The 18873-nt window shown below is 46.9% G+C and overlaps 1 protein-coding gene across 5 annotated transcripts in view; it reads left to right on the forward strand.

Moving 5' to 3' along the window:
- The window catches only part of dync2h1 (dynein cytoplasmic 2 heavy chain 1), a 169881-nt gene that overhangs the window by 19276 nt on the left and 131732 nt on the right, over window positions 1-18873 (forward strand). For all 5 annotated transcript variants that reach the window (XM_061216771.1, XM_061216770.1, XM_061216768.1 and 2 more), the window contains exons 27-43: window positions 1023-1405; window positions 1639-1771; window positions 2608-2725; window positions 3357-3469; window positions 3868-3981; window positions 6018-6168; window positions 6775-6980; window positions 9055-9237; window positions 9745-9927; window positions 11516-11739; window positions 12653-12768; window positions 13205-13404; window positions 15205-15469; window positions 15961-16168; window positions 16386-16515; window positions 17353-17508; window positions 18286-18545. In XM_061216771.1, the coding sequence (XP_061072755.1) occupies window positions 1023-1405; window positions 1639-1771; window positions 2608-2725; window positions 3357-3469; window positions 3868-3981; window positions 6018-6168; window positions 6775-6980; window positions 9055-9237; window positions 9745-9927; window positions 11516-11739; window positions 12653-12768; window positions 13205-13404; window positions 15205-15469; window positions 15961-16168; window positions 16386-16515; window positions 17353-17508; window positions 18286-18545 (3143 nt within the window). The remainder of the gene's footprint in view (window positions 1-1022; window positions 1406-1638; window positions 1772-2607; window positions 2726-3356; window positions 3470-3867; window positions 3982-6017; window positions 6169-6774; window positions 6981-9054; window positions 9238-9744; window positions 9928-11515; window positions 11740-12652; window positions 12769-13204; window positions 13405-15204; window positions 15470-15960; window positions 16169-16385; window positions 16516-17352; window positions 17509-18285; window positions 18546-18873) is intronic.

Below are 18873 nucleotides of genomic sequence, written 5' to 3' on the forward strand. Positions count from 1 at the left end.
AAATATAAATGAAAATGATCCTGTTATAATTGTCTGAACGCCTTTCATAAAGAGACCAATTTTGGATATACAGTACTGTGCAGAAGTCTTTGTATGACCTGTATAACATTCTGTACAAACAAGATTCTTTAAAAAATAATTCAATGAAAGGTCCTAAATAAACATACTGTTCATTTTACATTACATTTTAGTAATTTGGCAGAATAGTTATTTTTTGTGACCACCCTTCGGCGTTAAAACTGTATCACTTCTCTGAGATATAGAACTGCAGGACAGCTTTGGCTAAGACAATCAGCAGGGAGGTTGTTCCAAACATGTTGGAGAACTTGCCACAGTTGTTCTGCAGACTTTGGTTGGCTCCTTGCTTCTGATCTCAGACAGCCTTGATCAAGTTTTTATGTAAAAAGTTGTAAATTGCTTACAGTAATATATTACTTTTTTAAATTAAATACAAAAATGTCTCTGCAAAATTAAATCTTGGAAAATGAATATTTGGAAATCTCAAATGTATTCTTTTATACTAACACATACAAACAAATAAACATATATATAGTAAAGTGTAGGGTGCCTAAGACTAAGACTGCACAGTACTGTAAATTATTTGGGAATATAGAAAACAGAGCCAGTTTAGTAACATATGGTACGTAGCAACCTCCGAAATAAAGATTGAAGGGACTGTATCTTCGTGGTTCACCAGACACAAAGTCATTTCAAACCGCAAAAAATGGTCACACTGAAATATATATAGCCAGCCACTGTCCACACATTGAATATGAACGGCAGTGGCAGTGTTATTTTTGTGTGGGTGGGGAAATTACAGCTTGTTTAGTTTCTGGCTTATTAGTGTTTATAGAAATGGTTTCCATCCTAATTATGCAAATAAGGAGTTCTAGTGACGCATTTTCACCCCCCCACCACCACCCCAAACCACCAGGGAGCTGTACTCTATTATAATGCCAATCCAACCGATTGTAAAAATATATTTCAATATATAACATTTTTTCTAATGTTTCCCCTTCCAGGACCTGAACAGCCGGGCTCAGGCGGAAGTGAGCATCCGTGAGGCCCTGCGGGAGCTTGACCTGTGGGGGGTGGGGGCCGGCTTCACCCTGACCGACTACCTGGACAGCCAGGGCCGCACCCTCCGGCTCATCAAGGACTGGAAGGACATGGTCAACCAGGTGGGCGACAACCGTTGCCTCCTGCAGTCTCTGAAGGACTCGCCCTACTACAAGGGCTTCGAGGACAAGGTCTCTCTGTGGGAGACCAGGCTGGCCGACCTGGATGAGTACCTGCACAACCTCAACGCCATCCAGAGGAAGTGGGTCTACCTGGAGCCCATATTCGGCCGTGGCGCCCTGCCTCGGGAGCAGGCCCGCTTTAAGAGGGTGGATGAAGACTTCAGGTCAGTGCCTGCAGCGTGCCTGCTTTAAAGAGTGCGGCTGTGTGTCTCTTTGTGTATCTGCCGGAATCTGAATTTCCTGGCTGGGTGTAGTCCTTGTGTTTCCTGTTTCGGTGTTGTACCTGCATATTTCCTGTCTGCCTGCGCATTTCCTTTTTGGGTGAAGTCCCTGTGTTTTTCCTGTCTGGGTGAAGTCCTTGTGTTTCGGGTGTTTAGTTCCTGTGTGTTTCGTGTAGGGCCATCATGGCAGACGTGCAGAGGGACAGCAGGGTCATGTCACTCTCCGCTCGTGTTGGAATTAGGAACTCCCTCATCACCATCCTTGACCAGCTGCAGAGGTGCCAGAAGTCTCTCAACGAGTTTTTAGAGGTAATCAGCAACTACAAACGAGTTATCACTGCCTCAGAGGAGAAGTAGAGTACTGTATAGAACAACATTTATACCATGTGCGCAGTACAGTCAAAAATACGTATCATTCCACAGACACATACTTTGTGTTTATCTCTATTTTAAATGCACAATTGATACATTTTTAATAATGCCATAATGTTTGTGTTTTTTGGTTTATATTCATTTTATTATTGCGATAAACCTAAAGCCACTTGGTTTTTTATTTAGATAATTACAGTCGTAATTACATTTTATTAGTCCTTCTGCTTTTATCTCGCCGGACCAAAGGATGTTAAATATGTATGCCAAGTTAAAATATCTGCACAGCATCTACACTTCACACTCTCACACACCAAATTATCTCTGAGGTCCCTGGAGGAGAACTGCTCTTATGCTGTAAATTATTTTGTGATTCATAAGGACATTTGTTCGAGTCAGCCTTCATAAATAATTATTCAAAAGAAGAAAGGCCTCTTGAGGATGTTTCGTTCAAATACCAGATCCCCTGAGACTTGTGTGTCTGTGTGTGATCTGATTAAATGTACTAAACGCTCTTTAAAAAGAGGTCAGTCCCCCTCGTGTAAATTTTGCAACGGGTGTGAAGTGATGCGAACCATATTCTTTGTTCAAAAGCATATCTGTGGTTTGTGATATTTAACACCAAGCGCACATGTTACACTTCAATAAAGACTGAAGCTTGGTTTAGGGGAAACACCGCAACGAGCTTGGTTAGAAGAAAACCCCCGTGCTGTCTGATGTTGAGGTTATTGGTAATGGTGCGTTGACTTGCGTTGAGAACTCATTTGTCTCTGCAGGAGAAGCGCTCGGCATTCCCCCGCTTTTACTTCATTGGGGACGACGATCTCCTGGAGATCCTGGGCCAGGCCACCAACCCTGCGGTCATCCAGTCCCATCTGAAGAAACTGTTTGCTGGTGCGTTGGCCTGGCCAACAGGATTGGACTGTAATGCTAGTGACTGCACACACAACCATGGCCATACATGAGGCAGTTCTCAAAGTTGTGTAGCACTGGGCCACTGCACGTATAGGCACAATGTATGCAAATATCACTCAGGCTTTTTCTTTATTGATAATATATTTTAATTTAATTATATGAAGGTTATTTGGGGGCGGCACGGATGGTGCAGTGGGTAGCACTGCCGCCTCACAGCAAGGAGGTCCTGGGTTTGAATCCCGGTCGGCCGGGGCCTCTGTGTGGAGTTTGCATGTTCTCCCCGTGTTCGTGTGGGTTTCCTCCCACAGTCCAACTACATGCAGGTTAGGCTGATTGGAGAGTCTAAATTGCCCATAGGTATGAGTGTGAGTGAATGGTGTGTGTGCCCTGCGATGGACTGGCAACCTGTCCAGGGTGTATTCCTGCCTTTTGCCCAATGTATGCTGGGATAGGCTCCACCCCCCCGCGATCCTGTTCAGGATAAGCGGGTTAAGATAATGGATGGATGCATGGAAGGTTATTTGAACCTCCTTTAAGTATGTAATTGTGATGTGTGTGTGTGCGCATGTGTGTGTGTGTGTGTGTGTGTGTGCGTGCTTTTGTTCCTCAGGTATCAGCAGTGTGGATTTTGATGAAGGCTTCCAGAACATCACAGCTATGAAGTCCCTGGAGGGTGAGGTGGTCCCACTGAGAAACATGATCCACATCTCAAATGATGTAGAGGTGAGGCAGACATGGTCAAAGACTGTGTTCACCTGTTTCCTGCTCCATCATACAATTATGTAAAGTCTCTATTTTCTGTGTGCGTGTGTTCGTGCCTGTGTGTGTGTGTGCGCGTGCGTGTGTGTGTGTGTGTGCGTGTGCGTGCGTGCGTGGGTGCGTGTGTGTGCATGCATGTGTGTGCGTGTGTGTATGCGCGCGTGTGTGTGTGCGCGCGCGCGCGTGTGTGTGCATGTGTGTGTGTGTATGCGTGTGTGTGCATGCATGTATGTGTGTGTGTGTGTGCGTGTGTGTGTGCATGCATGTGTGTGTGTGTGTGCATGCATGTGTGCATGCATGTTTGTGTGCGTGTGCGTGCGTGCGTGCGTGCGTGTGCGTGTGTGTCCGTGTGTGTGTGGCAGGTTTGGCTGAGGGATCTGTCCATAGAGATGAAGGAGACGCTGAAGCAGCTCTTATGTGAGTGTGTGACAGCGGGGAAACGGGGAGATGTGGATCCCTCACGCTACCCCTCGCAGGTAAATCTGTGCTCCGCTCTGACCCTTCCCTGACCCCACTTTCACAGAGCTCAGGTAACCCGAGGCTACCTCATGCCTACTGAAGGGTGACAACCTTTTTTTAAATTAGTTTAACCTTTATTTAACCTGGAAATCCCATTGAGATATAGCCTCTCTTTTATAAGAGAGACCTGGCAAAAACAGGGTAACAGTAATCCAGAAGTCCATGTTAATCTGTATTTCAAAGACTACATGTAGATCTTTATCAAATTTTGTGGGGGAAAGCACCACACTAGGCTATTGTACCAGGCATATACATACCTGTATCTCTCTATACTACATAGTAAAAAACAACCCTGGCTTCACTGACACTTCTTGACAGATTAATATATACAGTGGGAGCAATAATTATTTGATCCCTTGCTGATTTTGTAGGTTTGCCCACTTACAAAGAATGGAACTGTGTAGAATTTTAATCATAGGTACATTTTAACATTGAGAGACAGAATATCACAACCCCTACCAATCAGCAATAATTATGGCTCCCACAGACCAGTTAGTTTTCCATTAAGAAGCACTCCTAATCTCAACTCATTACCCAAAACACCTGTGTTAACTTGTTACATCGTTATGTAGCTGTATAAAAGACCTGTCCACACAATCAGATTCCAACGTTTCCACCATTGGCAAAAGGAGCTGTCTAAGGACATCAGGGACAAAATTGTAGACCTGCACAAGGCTGGGATGGGCAAGAAAATAAGCAAGCAGCTTGGTGAGAAGTTAACAACTGTTGGAGCAATTATTAGAAAATGGAAGAAACACAAAGTCACCGCCAATCTCCCTCGGTCTGGGGCTCCACGCAAGATCTGGCCTCGAGGGATATCAATGATCATGAGAAAGGTTAGGGATCAGCCCAGTACTACACAGCAGGAGCTTGTTAATGACCTGAAGGCAGTTGGGACCACAGTCACGAAGAGAACCATCAGTAACACACTACACCGTGAAGGATTACACTCACCGTGTTTGGAGGAAGAGAAATGCTGAGTACAACCCCAAGAACACCATCCCCACTGTGAAGCATGGAGGTGGAAACCTTTGGGGGTGTTTCTCAGCTAACGGGACAGGACGACTTCACCGTATCGAGGGGAGGATGAATGGGGCCATGTACCAGGAAAGTTTGGGCGACAACCTCCTTCCCTCAGTGAGAGCACTGAAAATGGGTCGTGGATGGGTCTTCCAACATGACAATGACCCAAAACATACGGCCAAGGCAACAAAGGAGTGGCTCAAAAAGAAGCATATTAAGGTCCTGGAGTGGCCTAGCCAGTCTCCAGACCTAAATCCCATCGAAAATCTGTGGAGGGAGCTGAAGCTTCGAGTCGCCAAGCGACAGCCTCGGAACCTTAAGGATTTGAAGAGGATCTGCAAAGAGGAGTGGACCAAGATCTGTGCAAACCTGGTGAAAAACTACGTCTGACCTCTGTGCTTGCCAACAAAAGTTTCTCCACAAAGTATTAAGTCCTATTGTTCTATGGATCAAATACTTATTTCATGTGAAAATATGATATTAAATGTATATGATGTTGTTATTGTGGATTATTTTGTGATATTCTGTCTCTCAGTGTTAAAATGTACCTATGATTAAAATTCTACACAGTTCCATTCTTTGTAAGTGGGCAAACCTACAAAATCAGCAAGGGATCAAATAATTATTGCTCCCACTGTATGTATTCTCAAATATACTTTTCAAAATTAATTTCTTGACATAAGAAAATTACTGAATAAAATTCATTTTTACGACAAACTATCCCTTTAAGCTGTGCAGCTGTCAAGTAAGTAATTCAGGAGTGTGGGGACCATTGTATTGCAGTTAGCCATGATGGTGACAGATGGTATGTTTTTATGGTGATGAGCATGCTAACTTGGATTCACCTGCAGCAGTACACTGGAACCAGTGTTGTGTGTTGAGATGTTTACCAGGCAGGAGTGATGCTAATGTAGCGCTGTCAGGAGGTAATGTGCAGATAGATAGGACTCTGGTGTGACTTCCCCCTCAGATCCTGTGCCTGGCGGAGCAGATACAGTTCACTGAGGATGTGGAGAGCGCCATCTGCCAACAGGGCCTGCAGCAGCTTGAGATGGAGCTGATGGCCAAGCTGGAACACTACACCAGTGTGGACAGCAGTACTGAGGGAACGGGGGGCGCAGGTGTGTGTGTGTGCATCTTTGTGCTTGTTTTATGGATTTGTTGTGGATGTTTTGTGGCTGTATTGAGGATGTTTTGTGGCTGTGTTGAGGATGTTTTGTGGCTGTATTGTGAGTGTTTTGTGGCTCTATTGTGGGTGTTTTGTGGCTGTATTCTGGATGTTTTGTGGCTGTGTTATGGATGTATTGTGGCTGTATAGTGGATGTTTTGTGGCTGTGTAATGGATGTATTGTGGCTGTATAGTGGATGTTTTGTGGCTGTGCTATGGATGTATTGTGGTTGTACAGTGGTTGTTTTGTGGCTGTATTCTGGATGTTTTGTGGCTGTATTGTGGGTGTTTTGTGGCTGTATTCTGGATGTTTTGTGGCTGTGTTATGGATGTATTGTGGCTGTATAGTGGATGTATTGTGGCTGTATAGTGGATGTTTTGTGGCTGTGTTATGGATGTATTGTGGCTGTATAGTGGATGTTTTGTGGCTGTGCTATGGATGTATTGTGGCTGTACAGTGGTTGTTTTGTGGCTGTATTGTGGGTGTTTTGTGGCTATATTCTGGAGGTTTTGTGGCTGTATTATAAATGTTTTGTGGATGTGCGGGTGCGGCCTGCAGACTCCAGTGTGCTGCAGCTGAAGCTGAAGGCTCTGATACTGGACATCATCCACAACATGGAGGTGGTGAAGCAGTTGATGGAGGCCCAGACCCACACCACCGAAGCCTGGGCCTGGAAGAAGCAGCTGCGCTTCTACCTTAGGCAGGACAAACACTGCTCCATCCAGATGGTGGATGCCCAGTTCCACTACACCTACGAGTACCAGGTAGGACATGGTGTAGTTATTCACCTAGGAGTACCAGGTAGGACATGGTGTAGTTATACACCTACGAGTACCAGGTAGGACATGGTGTAGTTATACACCTACGAGTACCAGGTAGGACATGGTGTAGTTATACACCTACGAGTACCAGGTAGGACATGGTGTCGTTATACACCTACGAGTACCAGGTAGGACATGGTGTAGTTATACACCTACGAGTACCAGGTAGGACATGGTGTAGTTATACACCTACGAGTACCAGGTAGGACATGGTGTAGTTATACACCTACGAGTACCAGGTAGGACATGGTGTAGTTATACACCTACGAGTACCAGGTAGGACATGGTTTAGTTATACACCTACAAGTACCAGGCAGGACATGGTGTCGTTGTACACCTACGAGTACCAGGCAGGACATGGTGTAGTTATACACCTACGAGTACCAGGCAGGACATGGTGTAGTTATACACCTACGAGTACCAGGCAGGACATGATGTAGAGTTATACATCTACAAATATTAAAACATTTATGGTATGATGATGCAACACAAATGCAGCAGAGCGGTGAGTCATTTGATGTGCTATTGATGCTGTAACCGAAATGTGAGAAAGGGCTGATATCAGTAACCAATATTTGTCTCGCTATATTGGCCGATGCCTCCCTGTTTTATGCAAACTAAATCCAAGTTTCCACATTGAAGAGTTGGAAATAATAAATATAATGTTGATCTCACTATCATATGATTCTGATTTTTGAGGATGATAAAGTATGTTACATTACATTACATTGCATTATTGGTATTTGGCAGACTTATCCAGAGCGACGTACAGTTGATTAGACTAAACAGGCGACAATCAGGGTTAAGGGCCTTGCTCAAGGGCCCAACAGCTATGCGGATCTTATTGTGGCTACACCGGGGATCAAACCGCCGACCTTGCGGGTCCCAGTCATTTACCTTAACCACTACACTACAGACCACCCATGTGATCTATCTATGACAATCATCGGTTCTCAATCTTGGGGTCACAAAAGGTCCAATTTATGCCCTATGAAAATATCAGTTGACAGGGCCATTATTGGAAGTCTTGTGAAAGTAATCTCTATGTTTGGGCAGTCTGCCTTTTACTGTGCAATTCTAAAACTCTGGATACTTCCTAGATCTCCTGTTGGTAGGCTTCACACGGTGGACACCTGCTCCCGTTTCCCACGATTGTAACTTGTCCCGTACTGTCACGTACATCTTCCAAAAGGGTCGTGGGGGTGGTATCAGACCATCTGAAGAGGAAGTGAGATTAACCAAATTACCTAGAAAAGAAGTTCCTTATCTGCACTTGCACAGGGGAATAAGAGTCCAAGACTCAACATGTGTGGATGTGTTAGTAAATTAAACATGCAACACCTCAAAATCTGTGTGCATTTGCAGACAAAAACACCACTCCTTACAGTAAAAGCCTCTGGATTACTTTCAGAAGAAAAGGGACCTTTGTGTGGTGTCCCTGGATCACAAAAGCCGATGAGCCACACACAAAAGGGGAACGCCGTTTTTTACCTAGTGCAAAAGAGGTAGTGTAGTTACACTGACATTAAAAATATGTAAAGTTCTGACAAGCTTCACTTCTCTCAATCGCACTCACCCCCACATCGAGGAGCTGTGTTGATGACTAAAGACATGCCCCTTCTGCTAGGTATCTAATGTCAGCATTTATGGTAAACACCTTCTTTTGTGTGGAAGGGAGTTTTTCATGTGGGCTGTCTGAGGGTTTCCAGGGGATTCCTCTGAATTGGGCTTATGTCCTCAGAAAGACCTGCTCTGCAGTATGTCTGGTGTAAATATGTTAGTGGTGCATGTCGGCCACCAGATGGCACTGCAAATCAAAAGATAGAATGATGAAACGCTATGCAGTGGATCCAGTGTGTGGATCCAAACTCCCTCTCTCTTTGAGCCAGGCTCGCCCTCCACGGTCTCGGTGTGCGTTATTCTGGTGCTCGCAGTGTAGCGTTTCCTTGCCCTCACGCTCTCTCTCTCTCCCTCTGTCCCTCCCTCTGCCTCCACTCTGTCTCTCCCCTGTGTGCAGGGCAATGCTGCCAAGCTGGTCCACACTCCGCTCACGGATAAGTGTTATCTTACCCTCACACAAGCCATGAAGATGGGCTTAGGAGGCAATCCCTACGGGCCCGCTGGCACCGGCAAGACCGAGTCGGTCAAGGCCCTGGGAGGGCTGTTCGGCAGGCAGGTCCTGGTGTTCAACTGTGATGAGGTGAACTCTCAAACGCGCGCACACACACACTCATACACAAACACACACACACACACACACACACACACACACACAAACGCATAGACATACACTTATACAAATACACACACACACACACACACACACACACACACTCACGCACGCACACAGGTCCTGGTTTTCAACTGTGAGGAGGTGAATGCTCAAACATAGACACAAGCACACACACATACACGGAAACACACATACACACACACACAGTTCCTGGTGTTAAACAGAACTGATAATAAGAGCTGAGAGATGCCTGATGCATCTCCTGAAACCGAGAGTAGTTCTAATACCTTGAACAGAATCACAAACGGAACACGCACACAGGGTTTACAGATGTGTGAAATCCTGCTGTTTGTTTGTTTGAATGTAAAGCACGGCTGTAGGTTGCAGGTGTGTGACAGGCAGGTCTGTGTCGTGTGAAGTCGTACGCAGTCGTGCACAGTGGTGGTCACCGCGGTCTCTGTGCTCCTGTTGAAGGGTATCGATGTGAAGTCAATGGGCCGTATCTTCGTGGGGCTGGTGAAGTGCGGGGCGTGGGGCTGCTTCGACGAGTTCAACCGGCTGGAGGAGGCCGTGCTCTCGGCCGTGTCCATGCAGATCCAGGCCATTCAGAACTCCCTGAAGAACCAGAGGAACTGCTGCGAGCTGCTGGGCAAAGAGGTGAGTGCCGGAACTACACCACTGCCTATACCGCAATATACAGTACCTATACCACAATATAAGTGCACCTGTATCCTAATATACAGTACCTATACCACAATATAACTGCACCTGTATCCTAATATACAGTACCTATACCACAATATAACTGCACCTGTGTCCTAATATACAGTACCTATACCACAATATAACTGCACCTGTATCCTAATATACAGTACCTATACCACAATATAACTGCACCTGTATCCTAATATACAGTACCTATACCACAATATAAGTGCACCTGTATCCTAATATACAGTACCTATACCACAATATAAGTGCACCTGTATCCTAATATACAGTACCTATACCACAATATAAGTGCACCTGTATCCTAATATACAGTACCTATACCACAATATAACTGCACCTGTATCCTAATATACAGTACCTATACCACAATATAACTGCACCTGTATCCTAATATACAGTACCTATACCACAATATAACTGCAGCTGAATCATAATATACAGTACCTATACCACAATATAACTGCACCTGTATCCTAATATACAGTACCTATACTACAATATAACTGCACCTGAATCATACAGTACCTATACCACAATATAACCACTGGAATGACAATATGACTGTACCACAATATAACTGCAGCTGAATCATAACATACCCTCCACCTGTATCATGGGACGTAACTCACCTTCATTTACATTACATTTACATTTACATTTTTGTCATTTAGCAGATGCTTTTAATCCAAAGCGACCTACAAGTGCATAGGTTCTTCCACAAGATTAAGCATCACATCCATTGCTAGTCAAATACACATGAAGTGTTGTTCTAAACATCATCATAAGTGCAATTTCTTTATTTTTTTTTTGGTTCTTTTTTTTTGGGGGGGGGGGGGGGGGGGTTAGACAAGAGGGATAGGGATATCAGAAAGGGGGGCGGGGGAAATCAGGAGGGAGGACTAAGGTACAGTTTGAAAAGGTGTGTTTTTAGTCTGCGTCGAAATAGGGGGAGGGATTCTGCGGTCCTGACAGTGATGAGGCAAGTCATTCCACCACTGAGGCACCAGAGCGGAAAATAGGCGTGAACGTGCAGCTCGACTGCCAGGTGCTCGTAGAGAGGGAACCATAAGGCGACCAGAGCTGGCAGACTGGAGTGGTCTAGCTGGGGAGTAGGGAGTGATTAAAGATTGTATCTAAGGTGGGGCAGACCTTCACTCCTGTGGAACCCTCCTGTGGAACCCACCAGTGTCAACACCTGTTATATTATACGCCTCTCATGACCACAGTCACATGTGAATCATAACGTACACCAGTTTCAAGGTACTTTTGCTAATGTCAAGCCATGTTATAGACATTCAGACCTGTACCATAACACACTCATACCTGTACTATAGCACGCACATGTCAGTTTCATTACACACATATACTCACCAGTACCGTAACACACACACAGTACCCACCCGTACAAGAACACGCACTTTGCACCAGTATCCTAACACACTCACACAGTACTGTAGCATGTAATGTTAATGTATGAGTTCCTAACCCGGGGACCTGTTCAATCTCCGTCAAGGTGGAACTCGATCCCAACTCTGGCATCTTCATCACGATGAACCCGGCGGGGAAGGGCTACGGAGGACGGCAGAAGCTTCCGGACAACCTGAAGCAGCTCTTCAGACCGGTGGCCATGTCGCGGCCGGACAACGACCTCATCGCCGAGGTCATCCTCTACTCCGAGGGCTTCAAGGAAGGCAAGGTCCTCGGCTGCAAGCTGGTGGCCATCTTCAACCTCTCCAGGTGAGCCCAGCCCAAGCCCAGTCAGTGTAGCGCTGACCTTCCTCTGGCACTGAAGGCCTTAAGAACCGCTGAGATATCCACCATAACTGTGATTACCAGGGTAGTGGAGAAAGTGCACCGTCTCGCCTGCTTTTCACTTTCGCGCCTATTATGAGAAGCTGTAATTCATGGCCAAATTCCTCCACTGGCGGAAAGTAAATCTGCCGTAATATCATATTGCCTGCTCCAGAAATCCCTTTAGTGGATGGAAGCCCCAGTCTCTCTCTTTCTCTCTCTGCCTCAGTCACCTTGTCTCTCAATTATCTTTCTCCTGAGATTTTGATCTATAAGATGGCGATTGTTATGTGATAACCCTCAAGTAAGTCCAAAGTTTGTGCCTGGGAAGTGAGTCATCTGACCAGTCAGACAGAAGAAAAGTAATTGGGTTTGTCACATTAGGAAATATAAATGTTTGTATATATGTGTCTTCCATAATATATAATTACACATAAATTTAAACTGTTAGGACTGTAAATAAATGATACTTCCTGCCTATTTGTAGCTGATTTATCCCCTGTCTACAGTTTTCAGGCAATTTGGCTTGGCTTTCGACCACCCGGACGAGCAGTGAGCAGAAGGCACTGCTTCCAAAATAGTTTGGTTATGAACGCAATAAATCAGGGCTGTCCCACCTTGTTCCGGGAGATCTACTGTCCTGTAGGTTTTCGCTTCAACCCTAATTTGAGGCACAGGCTTGTACTAATTAACAGCTTAATGAGGTGTGTTTTGTTAAGAGTTGGAGTGGAAAAGCTACATGATGGTAGATCTCCAGGAACAGGGTTGGGCAGCCCTGGAGTGATTGACGCGTGACCGTTAGGAACGAGCGTTCCCCGCCCTCTGTGCGGTCTCTGACCTGCCCTCTCTGCCCCTCCAGGGAGCTGCTGACGCCCCAGCAGCACTACGACTGGGGCCTGCGGGCCCTGAAGACGGTGCTGCGTGGCTGCGGGGGCCTGCTGCAGCTGCAGAGGAGGAGCAGCGGGGGGAGCACGGGTACGGCCTCGCCTTCCCCTCTCCCCCTCTCTCTGCCCCCCCCCCCCCCCCCCCTCACTCCCCCGCGTTAAGACCTCGCTGTCCATGTCATGACTCATCCTCCTGCTTCCGGAGCGAAAGGCTTCTCTCAGGGCCCATTAGCCCTCAGTTTTAGTTTTGAACTTTCTTGCTGGCTAAGTGTTAACAATAACAGCTTCATTTGTTGTTCGGTGACTAACGGTCCTCTTAAAGAGCTAAAATATCGGAAAGCGAAAGGCCATTAAGGCGTTTAAGGAGCGTGCGAATACACCTGAGTGCAACGGCACGCAGAAACGGAGAGGTAAAGAATAGACGGCTTTGCCAGCTGGCCTTGGCTCCAGACATCATATTTCAGGCCTAGACGCCGCGTAGCCACCTGTTTTTCAGCTCCGCGTTCCCTGGCTTCTTGTCCCCGCAGTCCAGGAGAGCCACATCGTGGTGCAGGCCCTGCGGCTCAACACCATGTCCAAGCTCACCTTCGCCGACAGCTCGCGATTCGACGCCCTGGTGCGAGACGTCTTCCCCGGCGTGGACTTCAGGGACGTGGAGTACAAGGCCCTGAGCGCCGCCCTGGAGGCCGTCTTCCAGGAGGCCAAGCTGGAGGTCATCCCCAGCCAGGTGCCCACTCCTCTGGTCGCGTTAAACCTCTTTCTCTGGAGGCACAAAGTTTAACAGACAGTTATAAAGTGCACAAACATTTGAACCAAACTCGAAATGTGCAAAAGCCGAGTGGCTGCGTTTTTTTGGAGCACTTTATAAGCTTGGTTACGTTTTGTGCCTCTGTTTCTCAAATATGATTTACCTTTCTTTTTTTCTGCCTCCTTCGCTTTTCTGCAAATAATACAATTTGATGTAATGAGCGTTTTACCTGAAATTAGAATCCATATTCTCTCCAAAGAGCTTTGAGTCTGCTGACTGCCAGAGACTGCTGCTATAGCTACCACTAACTCTTCAGCTCTAGGGGATGACTTCCTTCACCTGTGTCCGGATGAGCAAAGTTCAGTGCCCTTTATGGGTCTGTCATTATGTCTGACTCAGACGGCACACATTGTGAGTGGGGTCACCGTGATGCCTTCTCTTTCTTCCTCTTAGTGAGTTGAGGAAGAATGCTGCATTTTTACTGCATTGACCCATTTTATTGAGAGCCCTTTCATGAATACTGACCCCAGGTTCTAACTCCTGTAATACAGGTTGTGGATTATTAATTATTGCTACTTGCATATACTTGTGAGCTATTTATTAGCTAATTGTAAGTCCAGCATTAAACGGTGTTTGGGGAAGAGCATGTGGTCATCATATTCAGCCCATCCTGGTTGGTGGTAGATGTAGTTTATGTACTCTGGCTTGCTGATGGCTTGGTGAAAGTTTCTTGCTGAATGAATGATGGGGCTGCAGGTAGGTGAGGGGATGAATATTCCATGGGAACAGGGCTTGTCCTCCTGCTTTTTAGCTGCTGTTCCTCTAGGCCTTCCCTGCCCCCATAGCCCTGCCTGAGGAGAAACGTCACATTCGATCACTCACTCGGCCATCCCCTTGGCTCTTCCAGCTCAGTCTCTCCCATTGTGTGCTGTTATGACCCCGACCTGCTTCCTTCTGTCCACTGCCTAACTTTCCCTCCTGCTGCCACTGATCTCCTCCAGCTCCCTCTACCCCTGCCCTCCTCTCTCCTCTGTCTCACTCCTGCCTCCTCTCTCCTCCTCTCTCTCTCTCCTGCCTCCTCTCTCCTCCTCTCTCTCACTCCTGCCTCCTCTCTCCTCCTCTCTCTCACTCCAGCCTCCTCTCTCCTCCTCTGTCTCGCTCCTGCCTCCTCTCTCCACCTCTGTCTCGCTCCTGCCTCCTCTTTCCACTCTGGTCCAGTTCTTCTCCACTTTTTTCTCCTTCCTTTTCCCACGTGAGAGCAGGGATTGTGCTCAGGGCACCGGACTGACATTATGCGCTTTAGTAACTTTTCCATAACCGCTGCTAAGGAGAGAAGTGCAGGGCAGGGCAGGGTTATGAGCGAGAATGGAGCTTCCCCTGCTGTATGAGTGTTTAACAACACAACAACCCATGTTCCACTGAGCGACCCAGTGGAGATGTTCCATTGAGCGACCCAGTGGAGATGTTCCATTGAGCGACCCAGTGGAGAGGAGGAATGGTTGAGCGGGGCGGCCTGTAGCGTAGTGGTTAAGGTACATGACTGGGACACGCAAGGTCGGTGGTTCGATCCCCGGTGTAGCCACGATAAGATCCGCACAGCCGTTGGGCCCTTGAGCAAGGCCCTTAACCTTGCATTGCTCCATGGGAGGATTGTCTCCTGCTTAGTCTAATCAACTGTACGTCGCTCTAGATAAGAGCATCTGCCAAATGCTATTAATGTAATGTAATGTAATGGATGAGTAAATGAGTGAGTGGTGAATAACCGGGCGGCCCCCGCAGGTGAAGAAGGCCCTGGAGCTGTATGAGCAGCTGCGGCAGCGGATGGGCGTGGTGGTGGTGGGGCCCAGCGGGGCGGGGAAGTCCACCCTGTGGCGCATGCTGCGGGCGGCTTTGGGGCGCAGCGGGAAGACGGTGAGGCAGTACACCATGAACCCCAAAGCCATGCCCCGGCAGCAGCTGCTGGGACACATCGACATGGACACCCGCGAGTGGTCCGACGGGGTCCTGACCAGCAGCGCCCGCCAGGTGGTCCGAGAGCCGCAGGGTAAGACCCCCACCCTCCCAAACCACACTCGCATCACTGCTGTAATGGCGCTGTCGCTGATGATGGCTTTTTAGGCAAGTTAGCTAGTTAGTCAGTCAACTTTATTATCCCACAGTTCATCTGACTTCTACTCGCAATACAACCTGCCTTAATAATGCCAACATGGAGTATGGAAATAGGGACATTTATTTGGCTCCAACACGCAAAAGCATAGAATGAAGAACATCAACATATAGTAAATACATGGATCCTTTTTACCTGTTTGTCATAGGGAATATTCTAGATTTTTCTCTCCCTAGTGCTGAAGAGAAAAGCTGTTTTTATAGATAACTGTTTTATTGCGCATAGGTGCTGTAAGATGCAGCAAGGAGTGAAGTTGCTGACGCAGCTGTATAAAATCATATTACCAAGATGAGCTTCACTGTCTTCAAAGCCGTGCGTTGAGCCACTTCAGCAGGGCGGTGTTAAAGACGTCATTCTTCTCTCCGCAGAGGTCAGCTCCTGGATCATCTGTGATGGCGACATCGACCCTGAGTGGATCGAGTCCCTCAACTCCGTCCTGGACGACAACCGGCTCCTCACCATGCCCAGCGGCGAGAGGATCCAGTTTGGCCCCAACGTCAACTTCGTCTTCGAGACGCACGACCTCAGCTGCGCCTCCCCGGCCACCATCTCGCGCATGGGCATGATCTTTCTCAGGTGAGTTCCTGCCTCAGGTGAGTTAGCCTTAGCCATGCTAATAACTCCTGCCTGATCTAACCCTAACCCCTATCTTAACCCTGGCCACCATCTCGTGCATGGGCATGATCTTTCTCAGGTGAGTTCCTGCCTCAGGCTGGGACACAGACCCTTTGTTAGCCTTAGCCATGCTAATAACCCCGCCTGACCCGTCTCCTCATGTGTCTCCTGACCACAGTGATGAAGACACTGACGTGAACTCCCTGGTGAAGTCGTGGCTGAAGGGTCAGCCGGACGAGTGCAGGAGTAACCTGGAGGGCTGGATAGGAGATTACTTTGTGAAGAGCCTGGACTGGGTTCTGAAGCAGGTGCTGTCCATTGTTATATTGTGCATCTCTTACACCAGTGATTCCCAACCTGTTCCTGGAGATCTAGCATCCTGTTGGTTTTCACTCCAACCCTTATTCAAAACTTGGAGATCTCATTAAGCTATTAATTAGTACAATCTGGTAGGGTTGAAATGAAAACCTACAGGATGGGAAATCTCTTAGGAACAGGGATGGTCTTACTCACAAGTCCACACAAACCTTACCACATAGCTTTAAATCTGTCACTGATTTTCATATATTCACATTATTTATTCGCCAGTCGGGCAGAAGAGATGGAGGCTAACGCTCTATGCTAAATAGCAATGCTTCAGTGAAGGGAATGAATTGCGCGTTTACAGAAGCTCCAGGGGGGTGATGTCACCCTCTGTGGTGGGCGATCACGTGATTGCTCGCTTCTCTGGGCCCTGTGACACATACGTGACATTTATTATCATGATCCAATAACGCAGCTCGATATTTATGGAAGAAATTCAGGTTACGGCAAGGTTGAGTCTTGCTCAAGGGGTAATGGTTTAACCGCTTCATTAGACCGCACTGCCATTTCACAACACTGCCACCCCATGTCCTTTGCCCACTGCAGTGGTCCACAGCTTGCTTATGTATTCAGAATTTGCTTAGATGCGTAATTGGTATATTGGATCATTTTTCCGATGTCCCTGAATCAAGACAGATTATCATATATTTAGAGCAGTGCTCAATTGAATAAGACAATCCAGGTTTTGTACATTTAACCAATGCTTCCAGTAGGCTTCTTGTATTTCGTGAGTCTATGTCTATACAGTGCAGTGGTGACTTTGAATTCCTCCTCCTCTGCAGAATGACTTTGTGGTGGAAACCAGCCTGGTGGGGACCGTGCTCAACGGTCTCTCTCACCTCAGCGGTGTCCGGGAGCGTGGTCAGTTTGTGGTCAGCCTCATCCGGGGCCTGGGGGGAAACCTCAATTTCAAGTCCCGCGTGGAGTTCGCCAAAGAGGTGAGAAAGAGCTGCCTACGCTGATGGCTGGGTGTGTCTGGAACTGCCCTGATGTAATAATGCTCTGACAAATAACAGTAGCTGAAATAGTATCTTGGGCTTTCTTGACTCTGGAGAGCCGCAGTGTTTGCAGGTTTTTTTTCTCACCTTAAAATCAGCAGCCAACTTGGAACCAGCCAAACAAATGAGGCAATTTAACAGTGTAATCCACTGCTTCCATTCCTATAATGGTATAGGTGCTAAATAATTGCATTTATAGAGGGCTCTTTATCGAAAATGAAGAGGGGAAATTCACCTAAATCGCACCTATGGCTGAGTGACAGCAAAAGCTACCATACCCAGTACCTCCAGGACTACATAAAACCAAGAAATTCATCCTGCTTTAAAATCACTGCTATCAGCATGGTGCCGCAGAAATAACAGACGTTTGTTTATCAAGTTAATCACTGTGGGTATACCTTGCCTGCAGTTGTTGATAAGTGAGCGATATTAAAAGCCAAGAGCATCCGCAAGCGTGTCTGCGCTGACGCAAAATATTTTGAAAGTAATATGCCAAACAAAGAATTTCCCCTTCAACTCCTATCTTCAAAGTAGCGCTATTTCATGGGAATTTGAGTTCAGTAACAATGAAAATAATCCTTGAAAATCATTTACGTGTATCCTTGATCTGTCATTGAAGCTCACTGACAGTCTGAATCCCTTTTCGGCAAGGGCACCGTGAAGCTCCTTGGCACTGTTGTGGGGTCTGGTTTTTCATTTTGTCTGTGGTGTGTCCAGGTCCTGAGCTGGGCCAGGGAAAGCCCGCCCGACCCACGGAAGCCTCTGGACACCTTCTACGACCCGGAGACGGGTCGCCTGGCCGCCTACCAGCTGCAGCGGGCCGACAGCCTGACAGTGGAGGACCTCAGTAACCCCCAGAGCTTACCGGTCATCCAGACAGCGGACATGCAGCGGGGTCTGGACTACTTCAGGCAGTGGCTGTGCACGGACCACAGACAGCCGTTCCTATTGGTGGGGCCGGAGGGCTGTGGAAAAGGGTACGGCTCCCTTTCACACCACTGCCCGTCCTCTGCACTGAAGAAATAATGAGTCATTCTCCAGTATTTTAGTCTTATATTGAGACTTAAGATCTTATTTATGCTGAATAAGATGATACATATTGTCAATGAGGTAAGACAATTTAACTCATTTTTTAGACTTGCCAATAGGGTAAGAACATTTCACTAATCAAGCGAATGGCAAAGCTTAAAACAGGCTATGTTCTACTTGAGAGAGAACAAATAATATCTTAAATCTTATTACAAGACTAAAACACTTGCATTATTGCTGTTCCTCTGGAAAGATTATAAGCAAGATTCAATCAAA

The sequence above is a fragment of the Conger conger genome, chromosome 13 (assembly GCF_963514075.1).
Source record: "Conger conger chromosome 13, fConCon1.1, whole genome shotgun sequence".
Lineage (NCBI taxonomy): Eukaryota > Metazoa > Chordata > Actinopteri > Anguilliformes > Congridae > Conger > Conger conger.